The sequence below is a fragment of the Sinohyriopsis cumingii genome, chromosome 2, assembly GCF_028554795.1.
Source record: "Sinohyriopsis cumingii isolate HCF-2022 chromosome 2, ASM2855479v2, whole genome shotgun sequence".
NCBI classification, from domain to species: Eukaryota; Metazoa; Mollusca; class Bivalvia; order Unionida; family Unionidae; genus Sinohyriopsis; species Sinohyriopsis cumingii.
Window position 1 is genome coordinate 12,528,046 of NC_142962.1, and position 24,221 is coordinate 12,552,266.

A 24,221-nucleotide genomic window follows, 5' to 3' on the forward strand; every position below is an offset into this window, starting at 1 on the left:
TCCAGAAAAGAGTTTATTTCAGTTATCAGACACAAAACAAGACAATGCCCTGTAGACTGCAAACAGTTGTACAATTCTCTCCCATAAAGTGTCGGATTAAGTTAATGCATAATCAGAGCATGTAAGAAATATCAATGGCACTAAATCCAAAAGTCATTTATACATGATTGTTAATCACACTGAAAACAAAATATACTTCATTTGAAAAAAAGTAATAAATTTCTGCAAGCTACCAGATATACATATCAACAGCATACATTCAATGAATGACAACACTAGGCAATCTACACATATTTTTTTCCCACTTATATCTATACCTAATGTAAGCAAATATTTTATACTGGTATACTTCTGTTGTTGAGGCTTTAATAATCAGTAAATGTATTGCCCTGCATTTTATTGTCAGAAATGACGGACTGAATCACAGTGGCAACTTAAGACGTCTATTTCATGTATAACAGTGCATTATCACCTATGTGATATACAATACTTTTTGGGATTTTATTATGGGGGACTGGGTGGTGGATGTAATGAGATCGAATTTAATTCATTTACAATAGCTGTAGCAAATACATATATAGAGTTAACAAAAGGCCCAAGAGTGCTCATCTGGCTGAGAGCTTAATGCAGCTGGCCAGAAAATCTGAGCCAGCAAGATCCTTTCTGCTAGAGTGTGTGTGTGATTTGGACTGTTAGTACCATTATTGTAAGTCTTTGGTATGATGACGGCCAAGGATCAAACCCATGACCTCCTGCATCCGAGGCAGATGCTCTAACCAGTAGGCCACTGGAGAAGTCCTTTCTGCTAGAGTTTCTTCCAATACTGTTAATAGTATCATGAAAACAACTGTGTGAGGTTATGAAGTGTTTTATATTATTTTCAGTAGCATATCATTTATTGAAAGACACCGCTCCAGTGGCCTAAGTGGTAAGAGCATCTGCCTTGGATGCAGAAGATCTCAAGTTCCATCCCTTGCCAAGTCATATCAAAGACTTACAAAAGTGGTACTAGCAGCTGGCTTGCTTAGCACTCAGCACTAAGAGGTTAGTGTTAGGACTTGTCAGCCTGGTGTCTGGATAATGTGAATGGGTGGGACATGATGCCCCAGTGCTAGACATCACTATAAACTGCCACAATGCAGACATCATAGCAATATGACTGGAAAATTGTTAAAGCTACATTAAAAACGAAAATCACACACTATTTTGAAAGGTTGTCATGACAAGTTGCTTGTTGTTTAAGTTGGTCAAATTCTGTTCAGGAGAGAGAAAACTTTGTGAATGTTCTGCTTTTAGGAATGGCAGCTGTATTTGATGTTAGAACAGCATCATTCCTGATTGTAAAACATATTTGAGCTAAAACAGTCAAATTCGGCCACACTTTGTTAAAAGTTTTCCTTTTAGCAACCACATCTATATCTGATGGCAGATTTGCATCAGTCGTGCCAATAAATGACCTCTATGTCATGTTTTTCTGTAAATTTTGGTTAAAACCTCTTTGTTAGATTTTTAGAAGTAGAGTAACAGATTTTCTGTTTTCAATAACGCCAGCCATATTGATGGCAAATCAACATTATTGTTATAAATCAGAATGCCCTTCACACCATAATATTGTAAAGTCTGGTCAATTTCTGCCTTGATGTCATTTAAAGGTTTTTTTATATACATTTTTAGTAGTGAAGTCAGCATCTGATGTTGGATTAACGTGTTTATGAAAGCCATTTATGCCAATATGCTTTTTGTAAGGTTAGCCAAATTCTGTTGAGTTTATCAAAGTCATTTGAATGTGGGGCTTTTAATTTTTGCAGTGGTGACCACATTTGACAGCAAGTCAGCATCATTTGTATGCAACTGAAATCCGTTAAAACCAGGCTGCTCTTTGTCAAATCTGGTCAAATTCTGAGCAGGTTTTGAGAAGTCATTCAAATGTTTATATAATTTTAGTCAAGGCAGCCTACTTGATGGTGGATCATTTGCTTAAATCTGAAGGCTCTCTACGAAAGGATGCATTTTATCAAATTCAGATGAGTAGTTACTGAAATGAAATCATTTCCTGAGGGATTTTTGTGATTTTTTTTTTTAAGGCAGACATTTCTTATCGTGGATTGGCATTTAAACTTAAAAAGGAATTTATGCCAGAATCTTCTCTGGCAAGCTTCATTGAAACTGGTTGGGGGATTTTTTTTTGGAGAAGTTAAAAGCAGCAAAATTGATGATGGACAAGAGTATGGCTTTTCTCAGTTTTAGTAAATAGTAGCCATATCTGATGGTAGATTAGCATCATCTGTACAAATTGGAAAGCCTCTCATTCCTGGATTGGACCAGCCAGTTTGTCAAAAATGATAACACATTTTTTTTCTTCCAGAAACAATGCAGAACCATACCACAAATTCACTGAACATTTTGGCCGGGTGAGCTAAAAAAAATAAAGTAATATAGTCAGTAAAATGGTTCCACTGAAAAGCACTTGTCTCTGAAATACATTATGATATAACTGTCTTTTTTAATTGACTTTCAGACCTTTCAAACAATAAAAGTACCGAAGGTTTGGAGCATGTAAAATTATAACAATTTGCACAAGATCAAATATAAGTAAATATCACAAGAAATGTTACTATTTATGTTATTTATTTATTTTAAGAGCACTGCTATAATAGATTTCTAAATTATTTTCCTTATGTATCCAGAAAATTTATACAAGCATCTGAAACAATACAATAGGAAAAACTACAATGATTTCTTTTAAGAAGCAATTTCTTCCTACTACTGTTTGAAGACTGTACTGAAATAGACACCATAGGGGAAGTGGGAAAGATGACACCCAAGAGACATGGAGATGCTCCATGGGAAAGGAGCTCCAAGGGACCAGTTTAACATAAAGAGCATGCTGCCAAGCAGCAGACCTCCAGGGTTGAAGGAGATTTGTGGATACCTGATGTGCCACCTACCAGCATGATGAGAACTGAGAGAGACAGTTTTAATTAATATCATCTGTGGAACAATATCCAAGGGGAATTGCTTAAAAAATGACATGCCATAATTTGTTACTTACATTTGTAATTCCATAAAAATTGTTACTATTAACATAAACTAAATTTGGTAAAGGACAACAACAAAATATTTTGCAATGTATAAAAGGACTGAATCTCTCCAAGCCTCTGACCCCTTGCATCTTAACACTAGTACTGCTGCTGGTAAGAGATATGCATGTTTCACTATGTACAAGTACAGATGAGGGAGAATGAAAGGAGTAATTATCATCACATACTTCGACATCACCATACACAAGTATTCCACATGCTCTCAAGAAATGCCTGTATCTAAATAAATGAAAATCTATTTATCAAAGTTATAATTAGCCAACTTCATTAAACTGTGGATATCAAGCAAAGTCTTCCATGTCCATTTCAACATATCTGTATTTACAATAAACATGTACAAAAACATGAAATAATAAAACCAAGACACTAAAGTAATATTGAAGTTAATGCGGCCATGAGATCTTGGCAGCACTCAAATTATAATGAATGTAAAACATCTGACATTTCAACCATATCTTACAAAAATCCTACATGCATATAAAATATGAAGAAACAACAAAGCTCAACAGTTTTAGAATGAGGTGAAATGTAAATAATGAGCATGATGTCTTGAGGACACACAAATGTATTAGTTGGCTTGGTTGAGTGAATTTATTGCTTCTTTAGTTTCATCAAAATTGGGAACTCCTTCGGCAGAAACATTTTCAAATGCTCCAAGATTATCCAGATTGATGTCCCCCATACTTCCCAGGGACATCGACACATCACCACTCGGCTGCTGTTCTAAGTAGTTTGCCAGCATTGAGTCCAATGAACTGAAGCTTTCTCCCTGGTTACTAGCCACCGCTGCCTGCAAATTGGGATCATTAATAATGTTCTCGTTACTGGCATTTTTTTGCTGCTGGCTCACTAACATTAATAACTGTAGTTGGGCCATGACATTGGGATTGTTAATGTCAATTACAACCTGATTGGGATTGTTCTGCACACTCTGCTGTCCCACACCAGCGTCTGACATCATGGCATTGCCACTGTCCATTTGTGAAACTGACAATGTTGAGATTTGTGATGTTGCAGGACTTCTAGCTGTGTACTGTACTTTTCCACCTGACATACTAGTCTGGGAGAAGACGGTGTTGTCCATCTGAGAATTTGCAACTGCTGAGAATGCTGAAGCCCCTGCCCCTGCTGTATTGCCAAATTCTGATCCAAACAGATCTCCCTGATCTTGTATACCAAAATTGTTATAGGCATATTTGGGAACTTCTGGAGTCATCACTGCAAAGGAAAGACAATTCAAACTTGGAATATTTTAACTTCAGATCAACATAAGAAATAAAGTCTCAACAAGTGATTTGCTTCCTTCATTTGATACGAGTCAATATTTTTATATATAAAAATTATTTATCTCTTTTGAAGATCTTGTTGGTCATGTATTAATGGCATATTGAACACATTGGCTATATATCATGTCAAGGAAATAGAAGCTATGTGTTTTTCCCAAGAACACTCCCATGCAGCCACCCTGTAAGGGTAATGAACCCAGGATACATGGATTAAGAGTCTAATGCTCTACCAACTAAGCCACTGCAGCTCCCTTAAAATGAAATCAAAGTTAAAATGTTCTACACTCTGGAGATCCAGACCAAATTTTACAAATTCAAAAGTCTGCAAGAACTTAGGTGCTGGAAGCAGGGTTGCTCTCTATAATGAAATAACTCTGTTGCCTTCTGAGATCTGGTTTATTTTTGTCTGATAAATAATTTCATAAATCTATTTGATATTGTTACCGAAACTGTTGTTAACTATCTCGATCCAGGGCCAACATAAACATTTAACTGATCTACATCATCTAATGGGTTTGTTGCAAATACTGATTCAAGCTTATTTCAATAAATATTGACTTACATTCCTGCTTGATTTTCATTTCTGGTTTGCTCTGTGTAGATGACCTACTTGCTTTAAGTTTCAGCCGTTGTTTGAGATCTTCTTGTGATATTGGGGCACCTAAATGCAAAAAGGAATATCAATAAGCTTAAATCCAAGTATATAAGGTACATAATTTTATGCTTTAGCTCCTGGGATATTGTGATATCTTTTGTCCTTCTGTATGTCAATCTACTTAATAACTCCCATGGTGGAAATTCAGTAAGATTAGTATGTGTGTGTGATTTGGATTTTTAACGTAACTTTAACAATTTTTCAGTCATATTGCTACGATGTCTGCAGTGTGGCAGATTATAGTGATGTCTAGTGCTGGGGCATCATGCCGCAGACATGTAGCACAATGTCCCACCCAGTTACATTATCCTAACACCAGGCAGACCAGTCCTAACACTAACCTCTTAATGCGAGTTAGCTGTTAGTACCATTTTTGTAAGTCTTTGGTATGACTTGGCCAGGGATCAAACCCACAACCTCCCGCATCCAAGGCAGATGCTCTAACTACTAGGCCACCTGAGCAGTTCTCAAATATGATGCAATTAAAGGGCAAAGTCTGAAGCCAAACAGTTGTTGTTGTTGTTGTTGTGGGGTTTAACGCCATTTTTCAGCACGATAGGCTATACATGGCGGCCAGTATTAATGGTGGAGGAAGAACCCGGAAAACCCCGGAAAGAACCACCGACCCACGAGAAGCTACTGGCAAGCTTTCTCACATGCCCACATTGGCTGAATCTTAGACTCGAACCGCCGCAGACAGAGGTGAGATGACAGTGATCCGTAACGAAGAGCGCTTTAGACCACTCGGCCACTCGGGACCCCGAAGCCAAACAGTGGTCATAATTTCATTTGGCCAAAAGAATAATTACAATCTAACTTGTCCTAGGTGTTCATACAAAACATAATATAAAGTTTGGTTTAAATTTTCCAAGTCCATCAAGAGCTATTTTGTGGATACTTATGGGTAAAGGTAAAATAGGAGGACCATAATACACTCAATTTTTGCTGGTAGAAGGTTAAAGTCAAATTTGATTCAAAGCATCGTACTAAATTTTAATTCTATTCACATTGCAAAGGATCAAGAGCAATAACTCCATTTAATTCTGCCAGTAATTGGTGAAAATTGCTCTGGGTCTTCTTAACGTAAAGATTAACACCAAATTTTATTTGAATCCATAAAAGCCTGCACAATTTAATGAACAGAAATGAAACTGGACATGAGTGGAATGGCCAGGATTTGAAGTGATGGGACAGAAATGAAATTGGACATGAGTGGAATGGCCAGGATTTGAAGTGAAGGGACAGAGGTAAATGGGAAACACCATATATCTCCTTCACCCATATGGTGGAAGACATAAAATCATGGCAAACAATATAGTTGGCCTATATTTTTTTTATCAGCAAATTGAATACATGCGTTAACAGACATCATCATAATATGTTCTACCGTATAGTGGACATTTACAAAACAATGATGGAGAGAAATTTGTTGGTTGTTGATCTATACTCTCGCACACACACTCCAGCTAATTGACCCATTAAAATACTAAAATGATTGTTCATAATAATATAGTAATGATTTAAATATAGAAGGATTTTCTTAAATATCTAATGATTGAAATGGATACAAATTGTAAAACATGGTATATTAACTTTGTTTATTCCACACTGTTGTTTTGAAATTCATGTTGGTGGTGTAAATGCAAGCAACGTGTTAGATATCACAATTCTATTTACTTTTGAATAAAATTTATTCCTTTTACTCCTCTAAGGTGTGTTTTGTTTGTCAAGGTGATCAAACAGCAATGAATTAAATTTGTTGTAAGTGATACTAGTACTGTTTTAAACTAAATCCAAGAGGCATATGTGAATTTGCTTGAGTCACATGATCCTACCAATGCCACTTTGGCAATCATTAAAGGCATTAAAATGGCATTTCATCATGTTTTGACTAATCACCTAATGCATGTGATGTCTGCCTGACTCAAGTTCACTACTGTATCCCATTTATTCAACAAAAGAGTGAAGTAACTAACAAACATAAATTAAGCATGCCCTGTGATAGCACTTTCGAGGAGAGTGTGGATTAATCAACTGAAAGGTCTAAATAGCTGCTAATATAATGTATGTGCAAAAGGTCCAAGATTAATATCAAAACATTTTTTCAAAATGGAAATGGAAAAATGTTGCAGACTACTTAAAATGTATTGTATTTTTTTAAAACAAAAACATTTTCTTCCAAGTAACTCAAAAAAAAAGTTCTCTTCCACGTAACTCAAAAGAAATTTGTAATTAATCTATAGTGTAATACTGAATACAGCATTTCTGAGAATTCACAGTCCCAAGTGTACTAGTGAGACACTGATGTGACTTGCTGGCCTCAGGAAGTTTTTTACATTAATAACTTTCTACATCAATAACTTAAACTTGAATAAAGATACAATTAAACTCTGAATCATTTAAATCACAAAAAGTTTCAAAATAAATACCGTCTCCAAAGAAGCTTGAATTTGCCTTCCTTTTCCTCTTTTCAAGAATTCTGTCTGGATCTAGAAATAGAAAATAGCTCTGTATTTTTCTGTAAGAAAATCATCAGTTGTCACATGTGCATGCCAACAAGCTAATAACATATGATAGTTCAAGTTCAGTTCTGATATTAAGTTCTCAACATCTAATACACACACAAAATGTGCCAACACAACTGCTTTTACCTGGATCCTCTGGCATGTATGTAAAGGGAATGGGGTCACTGCCATCTAAGTCCGATATTCTCTGTAACTGCATCTTCACCTCCACTGGCTTACTGATGTACTGATCTTTGTAGGCTGGGGTTCTGAATACTATAGCAAACTGCCCAAAATAAAAAAAATAAAAATAAATAAAAACCAAGAGGCAGACGAGGGATCAGTATTGGTCACCTGGCTCACATCTATCTCGAAGCCAAATGACCGCGTAGTTGGATGAAAAATTGGGGTTGGAATTATGCTTTTTGGCATGGAAGGTTTTTGCCTCTTTTGCTATGGCAAGCATTTCGAATAACAGATTGGCATTATTTGACTTTATGCCAGGTTTTATGTGAAATTTGGTCACTAATTTTGTTAACCCTTTACCTCATGCATCTTTTGACGCCTCTACTCCATTCGCATGGAAGCGCCTTTTGACACCTCTACTCCATTCGCATGGAAGCGCCTTTTGATGCCTGCTGTAAACATCAGCCATTTTGAGCTGGTTTTCGTAGTGCCACCTTCGGGGAACCCCCCCATTAGGTACTACATTCATTTCTGTGAATGAGAATTATGTCAGATCACGTGGTCGCTGTTTATGCACTGGTCGATATCTGCTATTTAAAGTAACTGGGTTGTAATCTCCACTCTCCAAAATGTTGGTCGTGGATTTCATTCAGTACTTACGAAGTTTTCACGATTAGAATCACAACTATGAAAGATTCAGTAACTTAGGTAAAAGCTCTGATATTGATGTAGGCAGCAATTAGTTTTTATAAATTATCAAATTCAGATGACTTAGTGATGTAGACGCAGACAAAAATCATGTAAATTTCGAGTATGGGAAATGGCAGCTACGGTTGGTCATGCGGCCTCACTGACATGACGGTGAATGAGTTCTCTCAAGATTTTAAAGCACATAAATTCTTCCGTGAAAAATAATTACACAGTTATAACAATCGGACTTTACTCTTAAATTTTTCCACATATAATAGATGTGTACCAAAAATATAAAATGGTTAAAATTGCTGTTAAACGTAACATACACTACACTGCTTAACAGTTCACAGGCAGGCCTATGCGTATGCGGTCGACTAGGTAACGTGTTCTATTTATAGCGCGCTGCACTTTGTCACTATGCTCTATGAGGTAAAGGGTTAACAGACATTCAACAAAATATTATTAAACTGAATCCTTCTAAAATAAGAGTTGAAAACAATTGCAAATTGTGTAAGGTATGTCCAGCACAATTCCAATATCTGACATCAATATTGTCAAATGTAAGCCTAGCATGCAAAATGGGGGAAAGGTTAAGTGCTGAATTCGTTTCATTCACTACGATCATTTTGATTATTGTATTCTGTGTACATTTAGAAATTTTGTAAATGCTGTAGCATTTAAACAAATGATAATTATAGGTAAATGCAAATGCAAGAAATATGCATCAGAAGGATGCGTACTGTTGAAATTTCTTCCAATACTGCTGACTACATAAATATTAAAAACAACAGTCTCAAGGTTTCTCTAATTGGTCTGCATGCATATTTGATGGCAGATCAGCATCATTTGTCCTATTGTGAAAGGACCGTATGCCATTAACTGCAGAAAAAGAATAGCTGTAAGTCTGCGTCTATGTTCTACTCTGATGGTTCAAGCATCTTTTAAGTTAATAAATACATTTTCTCCAAAATGTGTTCTGGAAGTTGCACCTAATTTTTTTAAATAAAATTTTGGATTCAAACCTGTCTGTGCACATCATTCTGAGAAAAGTCTCCAAAGTTTTCCCAGACAGTTTCTTCATCCCTCTCTTCAAAGAAGCGAATTCTTATGTCATCTACAATAAACAGGAATTTGCTTACCTTCCTTATCAAAATATTTCTCATATTTTGTATTCCAAATAAATGTACAAAATGACATTTCCATGCCACTTGATAACACAACTGACAAACTTTGAACATTACCCATCTGATCATCCCATCAGCTAAAAGTGTGCTTAACTGACAAGATGATCAGAAATAAAAAGTGTAATTGTGACTACTTTTTATTATATATATATATATATATATACATATATATATATATATATATATATATATATATATATATATATATATATATGGTTTAAATGTGAAACTCAGGGCTTGCATGTCAATCCTACAATCAAAGCACTACAATAAAAGGTATGAATTTGGCAATATAAGTAAATAAAAAAACTTTAACCAAAACCTTGGTCAACTGTTGACAACAATGTGAAAGTGATATAAAGGTGATATGTCTTGATTCCCACCAATGTTGGCTCAGCAAGTTTAAATTAGATTTCAAAAGTTCACATTTTCTGTTTGATAAATCTCATCTTTGACAGATTTATTTCTGGTCAAGCCAGGGTTTGCTCAATTTCACAGTATATGCTAGTCACAAGTCATAATTAATTTTCATTCCAAATAAAAAGTATTCAACTTTTTATGTAAAGCTGCAATCTTTGTATTTTTGGTTCATACATTGTCTCATTTCTTTATTGGTATCAACTGCCTAAGGTTGTTGCCAATATAGTCACATTCATTGCTTTTCTGCCACAAGTCACTTAATTGGAAATTTCCAAATATACTGAAGTAATTAAGAAATCTTAAATTCAGTGACCAAAATCAAATTTTGTTAAGAAAACTAATATTACTGTAAATGTGAAAAGTATAATTCATGTAAATCAATGGGAATATGTAGCTGTCAGCCAGTTTTAAAGACTGCTACTTTAAACAGCCAAAGAAGGGGTGGTTACAATTTGAATCTGCTGAAAGTAACTTGGAAATTGAGGTGACAAACGAACAATGAGAAGAGAAGAAAGGCAATGCTAGGCAAGGTGTGAAAGGACAGACTAGATTCTCTATGCCGTTTAAAAATGTAACATATGCACAAGTAATGAGGATGCATTTCTATGTACTGTCTTTTAAAACAAAACACTGTGCATTTCACATCTGTAACATTCTCCTTGTTAGAGCTGTACAATTTTAAATAATATGACTTTGACAGCTATTACTAAGCTGAAAATTTTTAAAACATTTAATATGAGACCATTTATTTGTCAAGCCCACCTTTCATTCAGGTAGAAGATAGAATACTTTAGCATTAAGCTTAATCTAAAATTACTGAACAATGGCTTAAATCTTGGGTGTAGATGGATGGATGGGTGGATGGACAGACAATGACACCAAGGTGATCAAAAGATAAAATAAATAAGAGTAAAGACCAGAAAAAAAAATTTAGATGAAAAAAATCCGTTAATAAAGCACACACTACTGATGGAAATTTTAAAGTCAGACTTGTCTTAAATTTAGCAAACCATGGGATAAACATTTGACTCTAAGCTTGTACCTTTCCACATGTACATTATAAGGAACTTCATTATGATTGGAAGAACAGTCGAGCACGGTTTGATAAAAACAGGTGACAGACCATAAGCTGAGAAATGAATGTACAGACCAAATGAAACTGTGACTGCTGCAACATCTTTTGCAATACATGTTACCGGTCTGACATTACTAAATCATTTACCTCTATTAATTTTTTCGCATAGTAAGAATACTTCATCCCCTCCTTTCGACTTCCCTGAAGTTCTATCGACACGACATATTACTAGATCATTCAAGGCCTCTGAAAATAAATTAATACATAAATGCAACATCAACAAAATAATACATAAATGAAGTACTGAACATCAGCAACATCTATATGTGAAATATTATCATAACTTATGTCAATTTTAAGAAATTTTTCAATGAATTGAAGTCTTGTGCATATTTTTTACTGCCCACTTAAATGCTTTAGACATTTCTTTTAAGTGTGTACACATTGCATTTCCTTTATGCGCATATACATCTGCATTTCCTATGCAAAAAGTTACAAATTGAAACTATAGTGCCAGCTGTCTTGTTACAAAGTATCCAGAATTTATCTTTGTGAATAAAAAAATAAACAAACAAAAAAACTAATGCAAAGTTACTGGTTACAAAGCTAGATTCTATTTCCAAAATTTATTTTAAATTAGTCTAATAATATTCATAAAATTACAAAAGGAAAACAAAAAGAAAGATTATTCAATTACAGAGGAACTCTATTACATGTTCAAACATGTCTGAAAGTAGCTTGATCATTTTGGGATACAAATTTCAAAGTGATTATAATATTCCCTTTGATTTAAGGACCTTGATGGAATCACAGAAAGAAAATTATCTGAAAATGGTCGACTACTTACTTTTATCATGTATACACTGGGAAACAACAGGCGGGACAATTCGTGTAATCTTCCCTGTTTCATCTGGAAGAAACACTTGAAAGCACAGTCGTACCACATTCAGATCTAAATTCGTGCTCTTGTGCTTAAATCCAGCTGAAGTAAAAAAATTAGGTAAATTGGTCATCCTGGAAGCGTGGTTTACTGATCAGATAGAAAAAATCCTAAATATTTCTCCATGCACAGAATCTACATTTACAAAAGCCTGTGCAAAAATTCAAATTTTTCCTTTTCATTCAACAAAAAAATTTGTAAACAGGCAAGAAAAAGCCTTACTTTCCCAGCAAAATGTTCAGCTTTTCCCTGGCTATGGTACAGCATATTTTCCCACCAGTGTAACTGTTAATAAGGATGGTAAAGCATATTTTCCCACCACTGTAACTGTTAATAAGGATGGTACAGCATATTTCCCACCACTGTAACTGTTAATAAGGATGGTACAGCATATTTCCCACCACTGTAACAGTTAATAAGGATGGTACAGCATATTTTCCCACCACTGTAACTGTTAATAAGGATGGTACAGCATATTTCCCACCACTGTTAATAAGGATGGTACAGCATTTTTTCCCACCACTGTAACTGTTAATAAGGACGGTACAGCATATTTTCCCACCACTGTAACTGTTAATAAGGATGGTACAGCATATTTTCCCACCACTGTAACTGTTAATAAGGATGGTACAGCATATTTTCCCAACACTGTAACTGTTAATAAGGATGGTACAGCATTTTTTCCCACCACTGTAACTGTTAATAAGGATGGTACAGCATATTTTCCCACCAATGTAACTGTTAATAAGGATGGTAAAGCATATTTTCCCACCACTGTAACTGTTATAAGAATCAATTAACAATTGGAATTTTTTACTGATTACTACAATACAAAAATCCAACACTTATAGTAACAAATCACTGAAATAATATCATGTATGTTTTCGTGTAAAAAAAAATTCCTGAACAGTCAAAACAGCATGTTCACAACATAAAAGTTTTAGTCTATAATTGCTTATAATACTATAATATATACATTATAGTGAGAGAAAAATATAAACAGTTTAGCATACATTTCTGTCACTATCATCCAGTCATTTAAAAGAAGACTGTCAGATTTCATAAACATATTGTGTGAACTGTACAATACCCTATTTAAAACAGTCTAAATTATTCAAAATTCCATGAATCTTCTAAACATCCAGGCATTTAATACTGAGATATTTTAGGAGACGGAGATTATGCTTTGCCTCATAGAGGTAAGTTTTAATGACTGACTGCAAGTAACAGCAAGAGTGTTCTTTATTCAATGTAGACCATCACTAAAGCAATAACAATTTGATAACACTGAACAGAGTGTTGGGACTTAAACACCTTGAAGTTTACCCTTATAACAAAAGACTGCAAATCAGATATGAGCTAACAATGTAGGCTGATACCTATAGAATGGATTCTAGATTAGAAATGTAAATTTAATCATGTGTAAGTTTTTGTTTTCTCAAGCAAACTTACTCTGATACGGGTCAACATTTATCTCCTGTCTCAGCTTAAGGTTGTCCTCTACATCCTTTTTTTTAGCACACTGAATACCCAAATGTGGAAAAGTGACAGTATTTGTGTCTCTGATGCGTAGAGTGCAAACACCCTTCTTACAGTCCTTGCCAACAAGATTGTGGGGATGTGGTCGATAGGGTTCATCTTTGGTCACACAGGATACAACTATCACAGCTGGCCCATTATAATTATGAATCTATGTGAAAGAAATTGATGTAGTCACTATGTAAATAATGTAGGTAGTCAAAAATTAATTTCCTTGAAATAACTTTTGTAGCATACACTATGTCAATTTCACATAGTGTCTATTCTAGGTCATGTGACTGCCAACCTTGCACTAAATTATAACACAAATAATCAACCAGCTGCATGAAAACTGAGCAGAAAAACTGACAGAATATATCAAATCAAGCATTACATTTTCCATTACAATTTCTTTTTAAATCTCCATTATTTTCCAAAAATTCAACCTTCTTTTTATAATGGAAGCAGAAATTTCTTCCCTAAATGTTTCAGTTTTATAACAGACACTGCATAGTACATGTATACAAAAGAAATTGAGTAAATTAATGGATGTCAAGTGGCCCAAATTCTTGAAAAATGTATATAACCAATAATAAATTCCAGATATTATGGTATAGGCACCATTATTTTTAGGAAACCAATTTGTGTCAATTTTGTAGTTGCCTGAGATATCCAATAAACAATGATCCAGAGTTTATTCCAGAAACAAAAATAGTATAGCCCAATGACCCATAACAGTATGAAAAGTGGTGTCATTTAGAAAAACAGAAACAAAACAATAGGTCTCACAGGTACCCTTCTGTGTTACATTTTTATTGAAGAATCTCGGAAACTCACATTGTGGGTTTAATAATATCTGCAATAAATATATTTTCCAGCATTATGTGATTTGAATCAGTCACAGAGTCAGTCTGCAGCACCGTGTTCAGCAGTTGGTACAATCACCATGACCACTGTTCAGGACACAGTTATTTTAGATGACAAGGTAGCTACAGCACAGTGTACTAAAGTTAGACTAAACGATTACTAATTCAAAGCATAAAATGTTGGAAAAGTTATTATTTATTGCAAATATTAATAAATCCATGACTGAGTACCTGTGATCGATATCGGCCTCCACTTTTGTAAGCCTTCCATACTTTGTTCTAGTAACCATTTTTCTCTAAAATGTGTTCTAGACATTTAAGAGTACATTTTTTGTCTCCCTGTACATTGCTTCTGAAAAACCAGTTAAGCACTGTTTTCAATAAAGATTTCAATATCTCTTGCTATAATTTTCTATGAATGATCCAACATTTAGTCTTACTAGTTTATGATAATCAAAATCAGTAAAGAGGTTTGTGTCAGCCAATAAAACTGGTCATATATTGTTCTTTAGCAATGAGTACACTCTGTTCAGTAAGTTCAATTCCATTTTAAATCAACCATATAAATGTTTCCCTCTATTTTCTTGGATCTTTATTTTGCACTTTATGGGTGCAACATGTTATTTTCATTTGTCAAAGATGTAAGTGCACACCCTAGAATGCACACTCAAGTTACCCCCCCCCCCCATCCAATTATTTTCTTTGCACAACAAATACTCATGAAAATAAATAGATCATATTTGTATTGCCCTGCTAATAATACCACAAATTTAATATCAAAAGCAATGCTGTGGAAGCTTGGCCAAAGTGATCACAGGCAACCTGTTCTAGGGTGGGTAACCCCAAAAGAATATACTAAGGGAGATAACCCCAAAAGAATAATACACCTTATAATTGCAAGATTACCATAAAAAAATAAAAGATTGCATTATTAGGGATATCAAACAACGTGAAAGTAACATTAATCTCAATACAGTAAAACAGACTTTAGATCCCAACAAAATGATCTATAGAGTTGAAATGAAGTCTTAGGACTTTGCCTGCAGCTTCAGATTGGGAAATATTGAGAATCAATGTTTAGACTTAAAAATCACTCAAAAGTCACACACACATATATATATATATATATATATATATATATATATATATATATATATATATATATATATATATATATATATATATATGGGGCACACTCTGCTGTATGAATACAGGCATGGCAGGGTGAAAAAATCTAACAGCCATAAAAATCAATCACTCAGTAATAGAACAAACAACCATGCAGTCAAGTACATATAAATACTGTTTGCCAGGATCCATATGAAGACTGAATAGAAGTTATAGATGATACATTGTCATTTTTGTTAGTGACGTTATTACTTTTGTAAGGCAGGTAATTATTTATAGATCTGACTTTTTTTCCAGTGCTATTTCTCCTTTGGCTAATGAAATGATTAGGTAATCTTTATTAAGTACCTTTATGGTGGGGTATGTTTTCTTTTCTGTTGTACTTCTCTCCCCTGGGATGCTCCCAGCTGATCGTCCCTCACATTCATAACGAAACCGCAAACCTCTTGACTTTGGCTGCTCAACTAATTCTACAAATGGTTGACCTGCGCCCGATAATGGCCTGACTGCAGGTCGGGAGGCTGATGATGAACTTGTGCTTGGTGTAACTTTCGGCTTTGGAACAGCTGTCCTTGGTGCTCCTAAAATAATGATTATGATTTGAATTTCGAAAAACTAACACTATGTTCAGTATCAGTGGTTCTTGTTCTCTTTCAATTCTAGTGTTCAAACATTATCTACCTGCATTCTTTATAACAAATCACATATTAGAAGTCAAATTTCTAATAAAATGACAAATGTAATGATACTCACCATCTGAGCCTTGCAAGGACAGCACATCAGCAAAAAGACCAAAGAGAAGAACAGCTCCAGTTTGGTAGAGAACTGGTCAGATTCAACATCCATGAATGAGCCTTGCTCAGCTGAGGAGGACTACTCGCTTAAGTAGGAGCGGGCTACACCCTTTTCTGGAGAGGACAGAGTAAAGCCAGGTCACAAATTCCCAAACAGCATGAATGACAGACTAATAAAACGAGACTCCCACTGTCTGCAAAAAGACATGCAACTATCATCAGCGCCTATGCATCCACCATGAAAAATGCACACATGATCAAGAACAAATTTTTATGAAGACCTGGAGTTCCTCAGAGCAATGGCATACAAGCTCATCATTACTGGTGACTTCAATGCTAGAGTCAGCACAGATCATAAGACATGGCCAGGCATCATCAGCAAAAAGGCTCTGGCAAATGCAGAAACAGTTCATTCCTCCTAGTGAAGAAAATCCTCTGAACATGAGTCTATAATTACCAGCAGTCTTCTGCCTGCCAATCCACAAGAAAGACGTATTCGGATGCACTGATGCTCCAAGCACTTGCATCTCACTGACTACATTATCATCAGGAGATGAGACAGGCAGGATGTCAAAATGATGAAGGCTATGAGAAGTGGAGAATGCTGGACTGCCTACAGGCTCATGATCTCCAGGCTCAGAATCTGGATTTAGCCTAACTGATGACCATATGGCAAAAAGAGCATTAAAAAACCACATCACCAGACTGAGGAGAATGTGAAACAGGCATCTTTTTAAGAAACTGTGCAATACACTAGAAATAATTAATGCAAACTCCATGAGCACTGAGAAAAAACTGGGCATGTCTTCTGAGATCCTGTGTATTCAGCTGCATCCATAATCCTCCATCCCATAATACAAAGGCATTAAGAATGGTATGAGAATACTGAACGAGAAACACTAAGCTCAAAAGGTTCATTTAGAAGACCACTTTATCATCTAAGAAGGCAGTATTCAACAGCATCAAAAGGACTGCACAAAGCAAGTTCAGACAGGAATGTCCAATGCAAACTGAGCCAGAACTGTCCAAAGCAAGCTTTGCCTAGACTATCCAAAACAAGCATAGCCAGGACTGACCAAGAAAGCTTAGCTAGGACTGTCCAATGCAAGCTTAAGATTAGCCAGAACTGTCCAATGTAAACTCATCTAGGACTGTCCAATGTAAGCTCAGTCAGGACTGTCCAAGCAAAGCTTAGCCAGGACTGTTCAAAGCAATCTCAGCCAGGACTGTCCAAAGCAAGATTAGCCAGAACTGTCCAAAGCAACCTTAGCCAGGGCTTTCCAATGCAAGCTTAGCCATGACTGTCCAATACAAGCTCAGCCACTAAGTAAATAATTAAGATCACACAGAATCATTACCTGGCATCAATATGACAGTGTAATGGCTCTTCTTGCATTTAAACAGATGATGAAATATCACATTTATGATCCAATTTAAATCTAATTAAAATTTTGCCTAACAAGACTTTTTTAATTGGTGTTTATTTCATACAGTGCATGGCTCTTGGGGACCCTGACCTTCCTGATAACAATATGCATGAAATTCTTAAAGGATGCAATATTTCTCCTGTAACAAGCCCCAGTTATGCATTTCCCTGGACTCACCCCTCCTCATTCCGGTCAGACAAGGTCAATATGCACAATAACCAAAGACCAGACTTACAGAATCAGGCAAGAGGCTAGTGTGACTAATTAACAGTTAATCATTATCACTGCAATTGTTTAGTAAAAGGGAATGCCCCTCAAACTGCTACTTTAACATGCTTCCTAGAAACTATGTTCCTAAGAGTGCGCAAGTAAGCACCTGCAATTTATTTGCAAATAAATGATATCCTATTTTGTTGTAATTATGTTTAAATTAAATTGGCAATGATGCAAATATAAATCATGAAATTAATCAAAGCTTTCTCCGGGTTTGATTTGGACAATACTGACAAGTCATCAATACACAGTAATAATAATAATCAGGGGTCAAGCTAGACCTGAGTTCTAGGGAGAAGTGACTTCTCCTTTTTGGACACATTTGAGAGAAGTGGGATCTCAAAGGGGAGAAGTGGACGCAAATCATGAAATGGAATATATATATATATATATAATGTGTGTTCTCTTATTTGAATTATGTCCTTTACTTCCCAGTGTTCATATTTGCATTAACACTGGGTTTAAGCAATACATTATTTTTATTTTCAAGTAGAATTTTTTAAAGTTATTTTGGCCATATGACTCTAAAAGAGAATAACATTGTTATAACAAATTTTACCCGAGTAACCAGACTACATTATTGTAATTGCAAGTTAATAAAAATGCTTAATCAGCTACCCTAAATCAGTTTTTTTAAAAATATTTTTGTATTTATTTATCATATACTTTCTAAAAGTTCATAATAATGGCACTGTCAAAGATTATAAACATTGTTTGAAACAACCCCTGTACCATGTACATGAGGGCAAATGCACATGTCTTTACATCACACTGTTCGTGTTCATTTATTTGTTGCTGATTAAAACATTACCATAACTATTCATACACAACACACTAAAATGCATAAAATTACAGACATGATTCCTTTATAGTAAACTAATTAAACCCTTGTTTCCAACCGAATCAACACAGACGTGAGTGCAGCTATTTTTAGAAGAAGGGGTTTTTGCAATATAATCACTCACTTTATAAAGCTTCATTACAATAGTCCAATGATAGGATTGCAAATTTATGGTTAATTTGTCTACGCACTTGTATTCATTTTTTTAGGCATTGATTAAGTAGTACCTGACTCACTGCTTTTTTCACAAATACAAGTCAAGTCAGAAACAACTCGGACCTTACAATGCTTCCCACGAATTCCACAACATAGCACTGCCCTGTAAGTTTCTGACCTATATAATTGCATTTTATAGTTAAATCTTAAACAACATAATACCTATACTTTGCTTTCTATGCATTGTATATTTTTCTGAATATATTTGCCCGATGATTTACAAAAATAGAGAATCTATTAAATTGGTACTTCCCAGACATAGTTGTGTCCACCATTATTTCCTCGTTACTGGTACACTTACAGTTTCAAACTAATTTTATGACAAAATAGTGTACAAGAGGCAGTAAAAAAATTCCATATCACCGATTCTTTTCTTAAAACACAAATTGCTACTTACTACTGTTAAAGTTTCGAAACACAAGTTTATATGTTTTTATCATCAAAGGATAACATGTGTAATTCGGGTAGTGATAGGGGCCAATAGTCACCAACTTAATTGGGAAATGGTTAATGGTCAATCAGCTATCAAAACACATGCCTGTGAATGTGCAAGAGTTTGTCTGTCAACATAACTGATATCAAAATTAGGCCTAGCAAATGATGGCTTGATGAATACCTTTCACTACAACACTAGAACTAACCTGGCTCAAGTGAGGGGGCCTCTCAGAAGGTATGGTTAGTCAATGTACCTCTAAGAAATCAAAGGGCAAAGTTGTTTTTGCTTTCGTAACAAAAGAAGGTGAAGTCTGCATTTTATAGGCAATTTAGTCACTCACTTTGCCTATTAGCGTGACACCTGAATAATAATTGCTACTTATGTGGGAATTTAATAGGGCATTACAGTATCAATAGAGACTTTTTTAAAGAGTGCTGGCAAAATCTGTTTTCATTTTTTGGGAAATGGACTTGTTATGAAAATGACACTAATCCCAACAAAAGGAACAAAAAACACCAAGAAACAGTGGGCAAAAGTGATGGTTAGTACCTAAAGCCTGTATCTTGACAACAATTTAAATCTGCAGTCTCAAGCTACATGTCTTTAGGTTTACTTTTTTGGTGTTGTTGTATGGGTTTAAAAAATGGATAAATTTAGATTATGTAACATTCTATTCACTGAACAATACTTTTTAGTAATGGCTAAGAATTCTGATATTATTAAAAGAATGTGCTCTTTCATTTTCCATTCTATTGTTCCAAAAATGTGGGAATCCTGAGTTTATGCCAGGGACTCCTGAAATTCTGTTGAGATCCCTGCACTGTGCCACCAATAAGCAGTTACTAATATTTTCATTACCTGATATTTTGAGCATATATTGTATTACTTATTGAAAAAATAATTTTCTGGGTACAGGAACATTTGTGAACTTCGTGATGGTTCCAAATGTTTGTGCAACAACTGACATTCTTTATGGTAAATTGAGCGAAATACTGAAACTGCACGGACCAATTTTTAAATGTTAAGCAGATTTGCAAATTATCTCATCATTCTAAAATAAAGAAGTGGTGTGCTGTGACTGCATATGGTTTGTAAGAATAAGACAATTTCATAGACAACAATAGTTCGTACTGTTACATATTATCTACATGCTGAAATAATCGATACTGCGACCAGATGAACTGCCTAGACATGCACATCGCATAACACGAGATGTATCACATGTGAGCTCATTTACAAAGTGTTACCAATTCTGTAAACATTGACAGACAGTAACTAAACTAAGCCCTTTGCACATGTACATGTTGTGTCTTGCAAATGATGCATTAGAACTGAATCACTCCTCTGTTTTTGCTTCAAAAATAAAACTGTTTACAACCTTGATTCGTGTTCACAACCAGCTTCTATTTACCTTGTTGCTGCTGTTGCTGTTGTACCTCTCGTAAAGCTGCCTGCAGACTAGGGTCCTGACTTAGAATAGAAGGGTCCTGTTGGATGAGACTCAGTACGCTGGCATCAAGATTGAGTAAATCCAATGGTCCTCCACTCCCACCCTGTAAAAACTGATGAATATCACCAGCCTGCATATCTAAAAAAAAAATGTGCAATCTGTGCTAAGTTTCATGCTGCAGTACATTAAGAATTCTCATAAAAGCACAACTTTAAAAGGTACACAAACTTTTTAACATATACCAATAAGAATACTGCATCTACAAGATAAAAAATTTAAAATCCCTACTCGCATTTCTGATGTAGACTTTCATACAAACACTGAATCAAGTGCAAATGTTAAGTTGGTCAAACAGACACAATGCACCAGAATACCTTCTTTTGGAACCTCAAAGGGATTTAGACATGTGATTATGGGTGAATAAAAATATAATAATAAGTTTAAATTCTTTAAGGGATTAATGCTGCATGCACGAGAGGTATATCTTAGGAAACATTGATCCTCCAAAATAAGTTACTGAGCAACACAAGGATATAAAAGAATACTGTTGCAGCAAATTTTTAAATTAAGACGTGAAATACCAGAAATGCCAATATTTTTCAAGCTAACAGCTAGCTTGCTACTTGATGAGGGTCTATTCTACAAAGAAAATTGTGTGTGCGTGCAGAGGAGATATTTCCCTGTCTATTTTTCAAAACAAAGTGTGAGGGTTATTTCCTACGTATACAAGGGATTTAATTCAGAAATAAAGCTGATTTTTGGGCTCAACATTAAAAAAATGTCCTACAAAATACTTTATGGTGGTCCCTGAAATATGGCACAAGGGAATTTAACTAAATTAATAAAAATCAGAATTACCTTAATATTTAAAGCTTGTGAAAATTCCTTTATTGTTCAATGAGAAGTGAGCGACTACATTAAAGCTTACACCAACATGATCAAGCGACCTTTCTGGATCTTAATTAAAATATGAATTCTTGTTCTTACAATAATATTAATATAGTTTTCAAGAATCGACTGGCAAGGCTGATCAATTAGCAGTGTAATAAATTGATCACCATTTAATGTTCCATATACAGGAGTCTCAATAGATGCATACCCTTGGGTTTTGATGCTTGGAATTTAAATGTAACTGATTTCCAACACATGGAAATTCTAATCTGTGCATTTTTATGGTGTGCATTGTCAAGCTAGACTTTATAAAAGAAGCAAAGCAAAAAATGCTAAATATATATGTGTGCTTTGGTTCTCTAATATGAACTGTGTCTCTATTTCTCAATATGCATCTAACTTTGGTTTTAAGCAATATGTTATGAGTAGAAATTTTGTGTCTCTCTCTCTCTCTCTCTCTCTCTCTCTCTCTATATATATATACACACACACACACATACATATATATATATATATATATATAGACACAGATTACGAACACAATGAAAATATATGTTTGGACTGAAAGATGCAAGCAGTGTATTTCAGTCGTGTGACTATAATTTTAACTGGCATGAGTTTGCAGAAATGTCACTGCTAGTTGATAAAAATGCTTAATCAACAACCAGTTAAACATCAGACAAAAATTATTGATCACTATGGATTTTCACAATGGTGTCCAGATAGTAAACTGGGTTAAGAAAAGAGCATGATGAGTCTAATCATCGCAACATAGGGCTGTACAAAATTTGTTTATCAACATGCATAGTTTTCATTGTGACATCACAGCACGAGACATTCAATCCAGACTGTACTAGATCACACCTGACATACTTTGGCTTACTCAAGATTTTAAAAAAATATGAAATGACCATTCACATCACTATTATATTCATGTCAATCATGGACTGATTTAGCCAAAGTAAAAGTACTTAATGGGCCTACCCAAGTAGTCTGATTTCGTTAGTGACTGAAAATGTTTGTGGACCAGTTCTGCTATGGCCTGAGCAGTCCAGGAATCATTTCTCTTTATTCAACAAGACAAATAAACCTTAAAAACTAGTTGACTCCTTGAATAATGAACATCCCAGCATTGAACTAACAACTATTAGGATTTCAGTTTTGTCTCAAGTTTTACATGTCTTCTCTTGAGATTATGGTTTCAAATGAACCTTCAGGTATAAGCTCATGAATTCATAAGATCCGACTGCAGATTTCAAGACCCAGATTTGCAGTCACGAAATGCGCTGGCAGATTACATCCTATGCTGTTTGACTGGGCCAAAGACCACAACACAGACCCTTATTTGCCAAGCAGTATATGTCGCCTGGTCTGGGTCCAGGTTCTTGGCAGTTGGATTTTTAGCGAGTATATATAGAACGTGTAAAATTACACCTATAGCTGAAATGGGAACACGATCTATTTATATAGCTTGTACTTTCGACTGCTTGTTTGTATTTTTCTTCTGACAGGTCAGACTCAGAAAATCTTTAGGTCTGGCCATTTGTCTTGTCTAAGCAAACCCCGTAGCAGCATAAACCTATAACCAATGGTCTTTTAATATGCAACCTTTAGTTGAGGAAGTAAACGCAATATAACGAGGCTAAAGCTTATCCGGAGTCCGCGTGTAACGTATTAATTTCCCTTCCGTAATTGTGTTGTTGTCTACAAATCACGCCAAATGACAACTAACTTCGTGCAAGAAAACAGACTTAAACCAATGAATGGCATTCAAAAGACACGTTAAAAGTGCAATTCCTTACAGAATGTAGACGACCATTCATATTTAAGTTTCGGCTTTTAACTGAAACTTTCACAACCATAAAAAATATGGCCGACATGCTCATAATTCTTGTTTCGATTCGTACATTTTCACCACTTAGACTGCGCCTACTGTTTGACGATGTGCCATTGTTTCGCTTTTCAAAGACTCTCGAACTTACCTGAATTGGTTGCCATATAAGAAACCTTCAAAATGAAATGAAAAATATCACAAATAACCAATGTTTTTGTCTGCGGTACAGTCGGAAATTCACCCTCCTACACCACTGGAACTATTTTGGTACGTCATATGCTATAAATAGAATTCTGGGAAGCACCATCAAAGTCCCTGGAAAAAACGAACACATTTCATTGGCCCACGCGTTTCACGATTTACGGTCGGCAATCTTCGTACCACGTTTCGGTTTCATAAAGCCTGTAGAACCTCAAAAACGAACATAAACTGATGAAAGTGTTACGAGAATATTGAATACATGTTTATACAGGTCTTACGAGTGTACATCTGAATATGATTTA

General features: G+C 35.1%; 1 protein-coding gene across 2 annotated transcripts; it reads right to left on the minus strand.

The window, feature by feature from the left end:
• On the minus strand, nt 1-24,004 carry LOC149804346 (uncharacterized). Of its 2 annotated transcripts, none has more exons than XM_089939148.1 (11): nt 23,867-24,004; nt 20,955-21,131; nt 15,905-16,137; nt 13,497-13,734; nt 11,952-12,086; nt 11,252-11,350; nt 9,448-9,539; nt 7,694-7,832; nt 7,472-7,531; nt 4,950-5,048; nt 1-4,319 (listed from the first exon to the last, which is right to left on the minus strand). In XM_089939148.1, the coding sequence occupies exons 1-11, from the start codon at nt 23,880-23,882 to the stop codon at nt 3,670-3,672; spliced, it is 1,938 nt and encodes a 645-aa protein (XP_089795274.1). In that variant the 5' UTR covers nt 23,883-24,004; the 3' UTR covers nt 1-3,669. The 2 variants fall into 2 exon arrangements, with proteins under 2 accessions (XP_089795274.1, XP_089795265.1); XM_089939139.1 differs by having other exon boundaries at nt 15,905-16,143.
• Between the last annotated feature and the right edge of the window lie 217 nt (nt 24,005-24,221).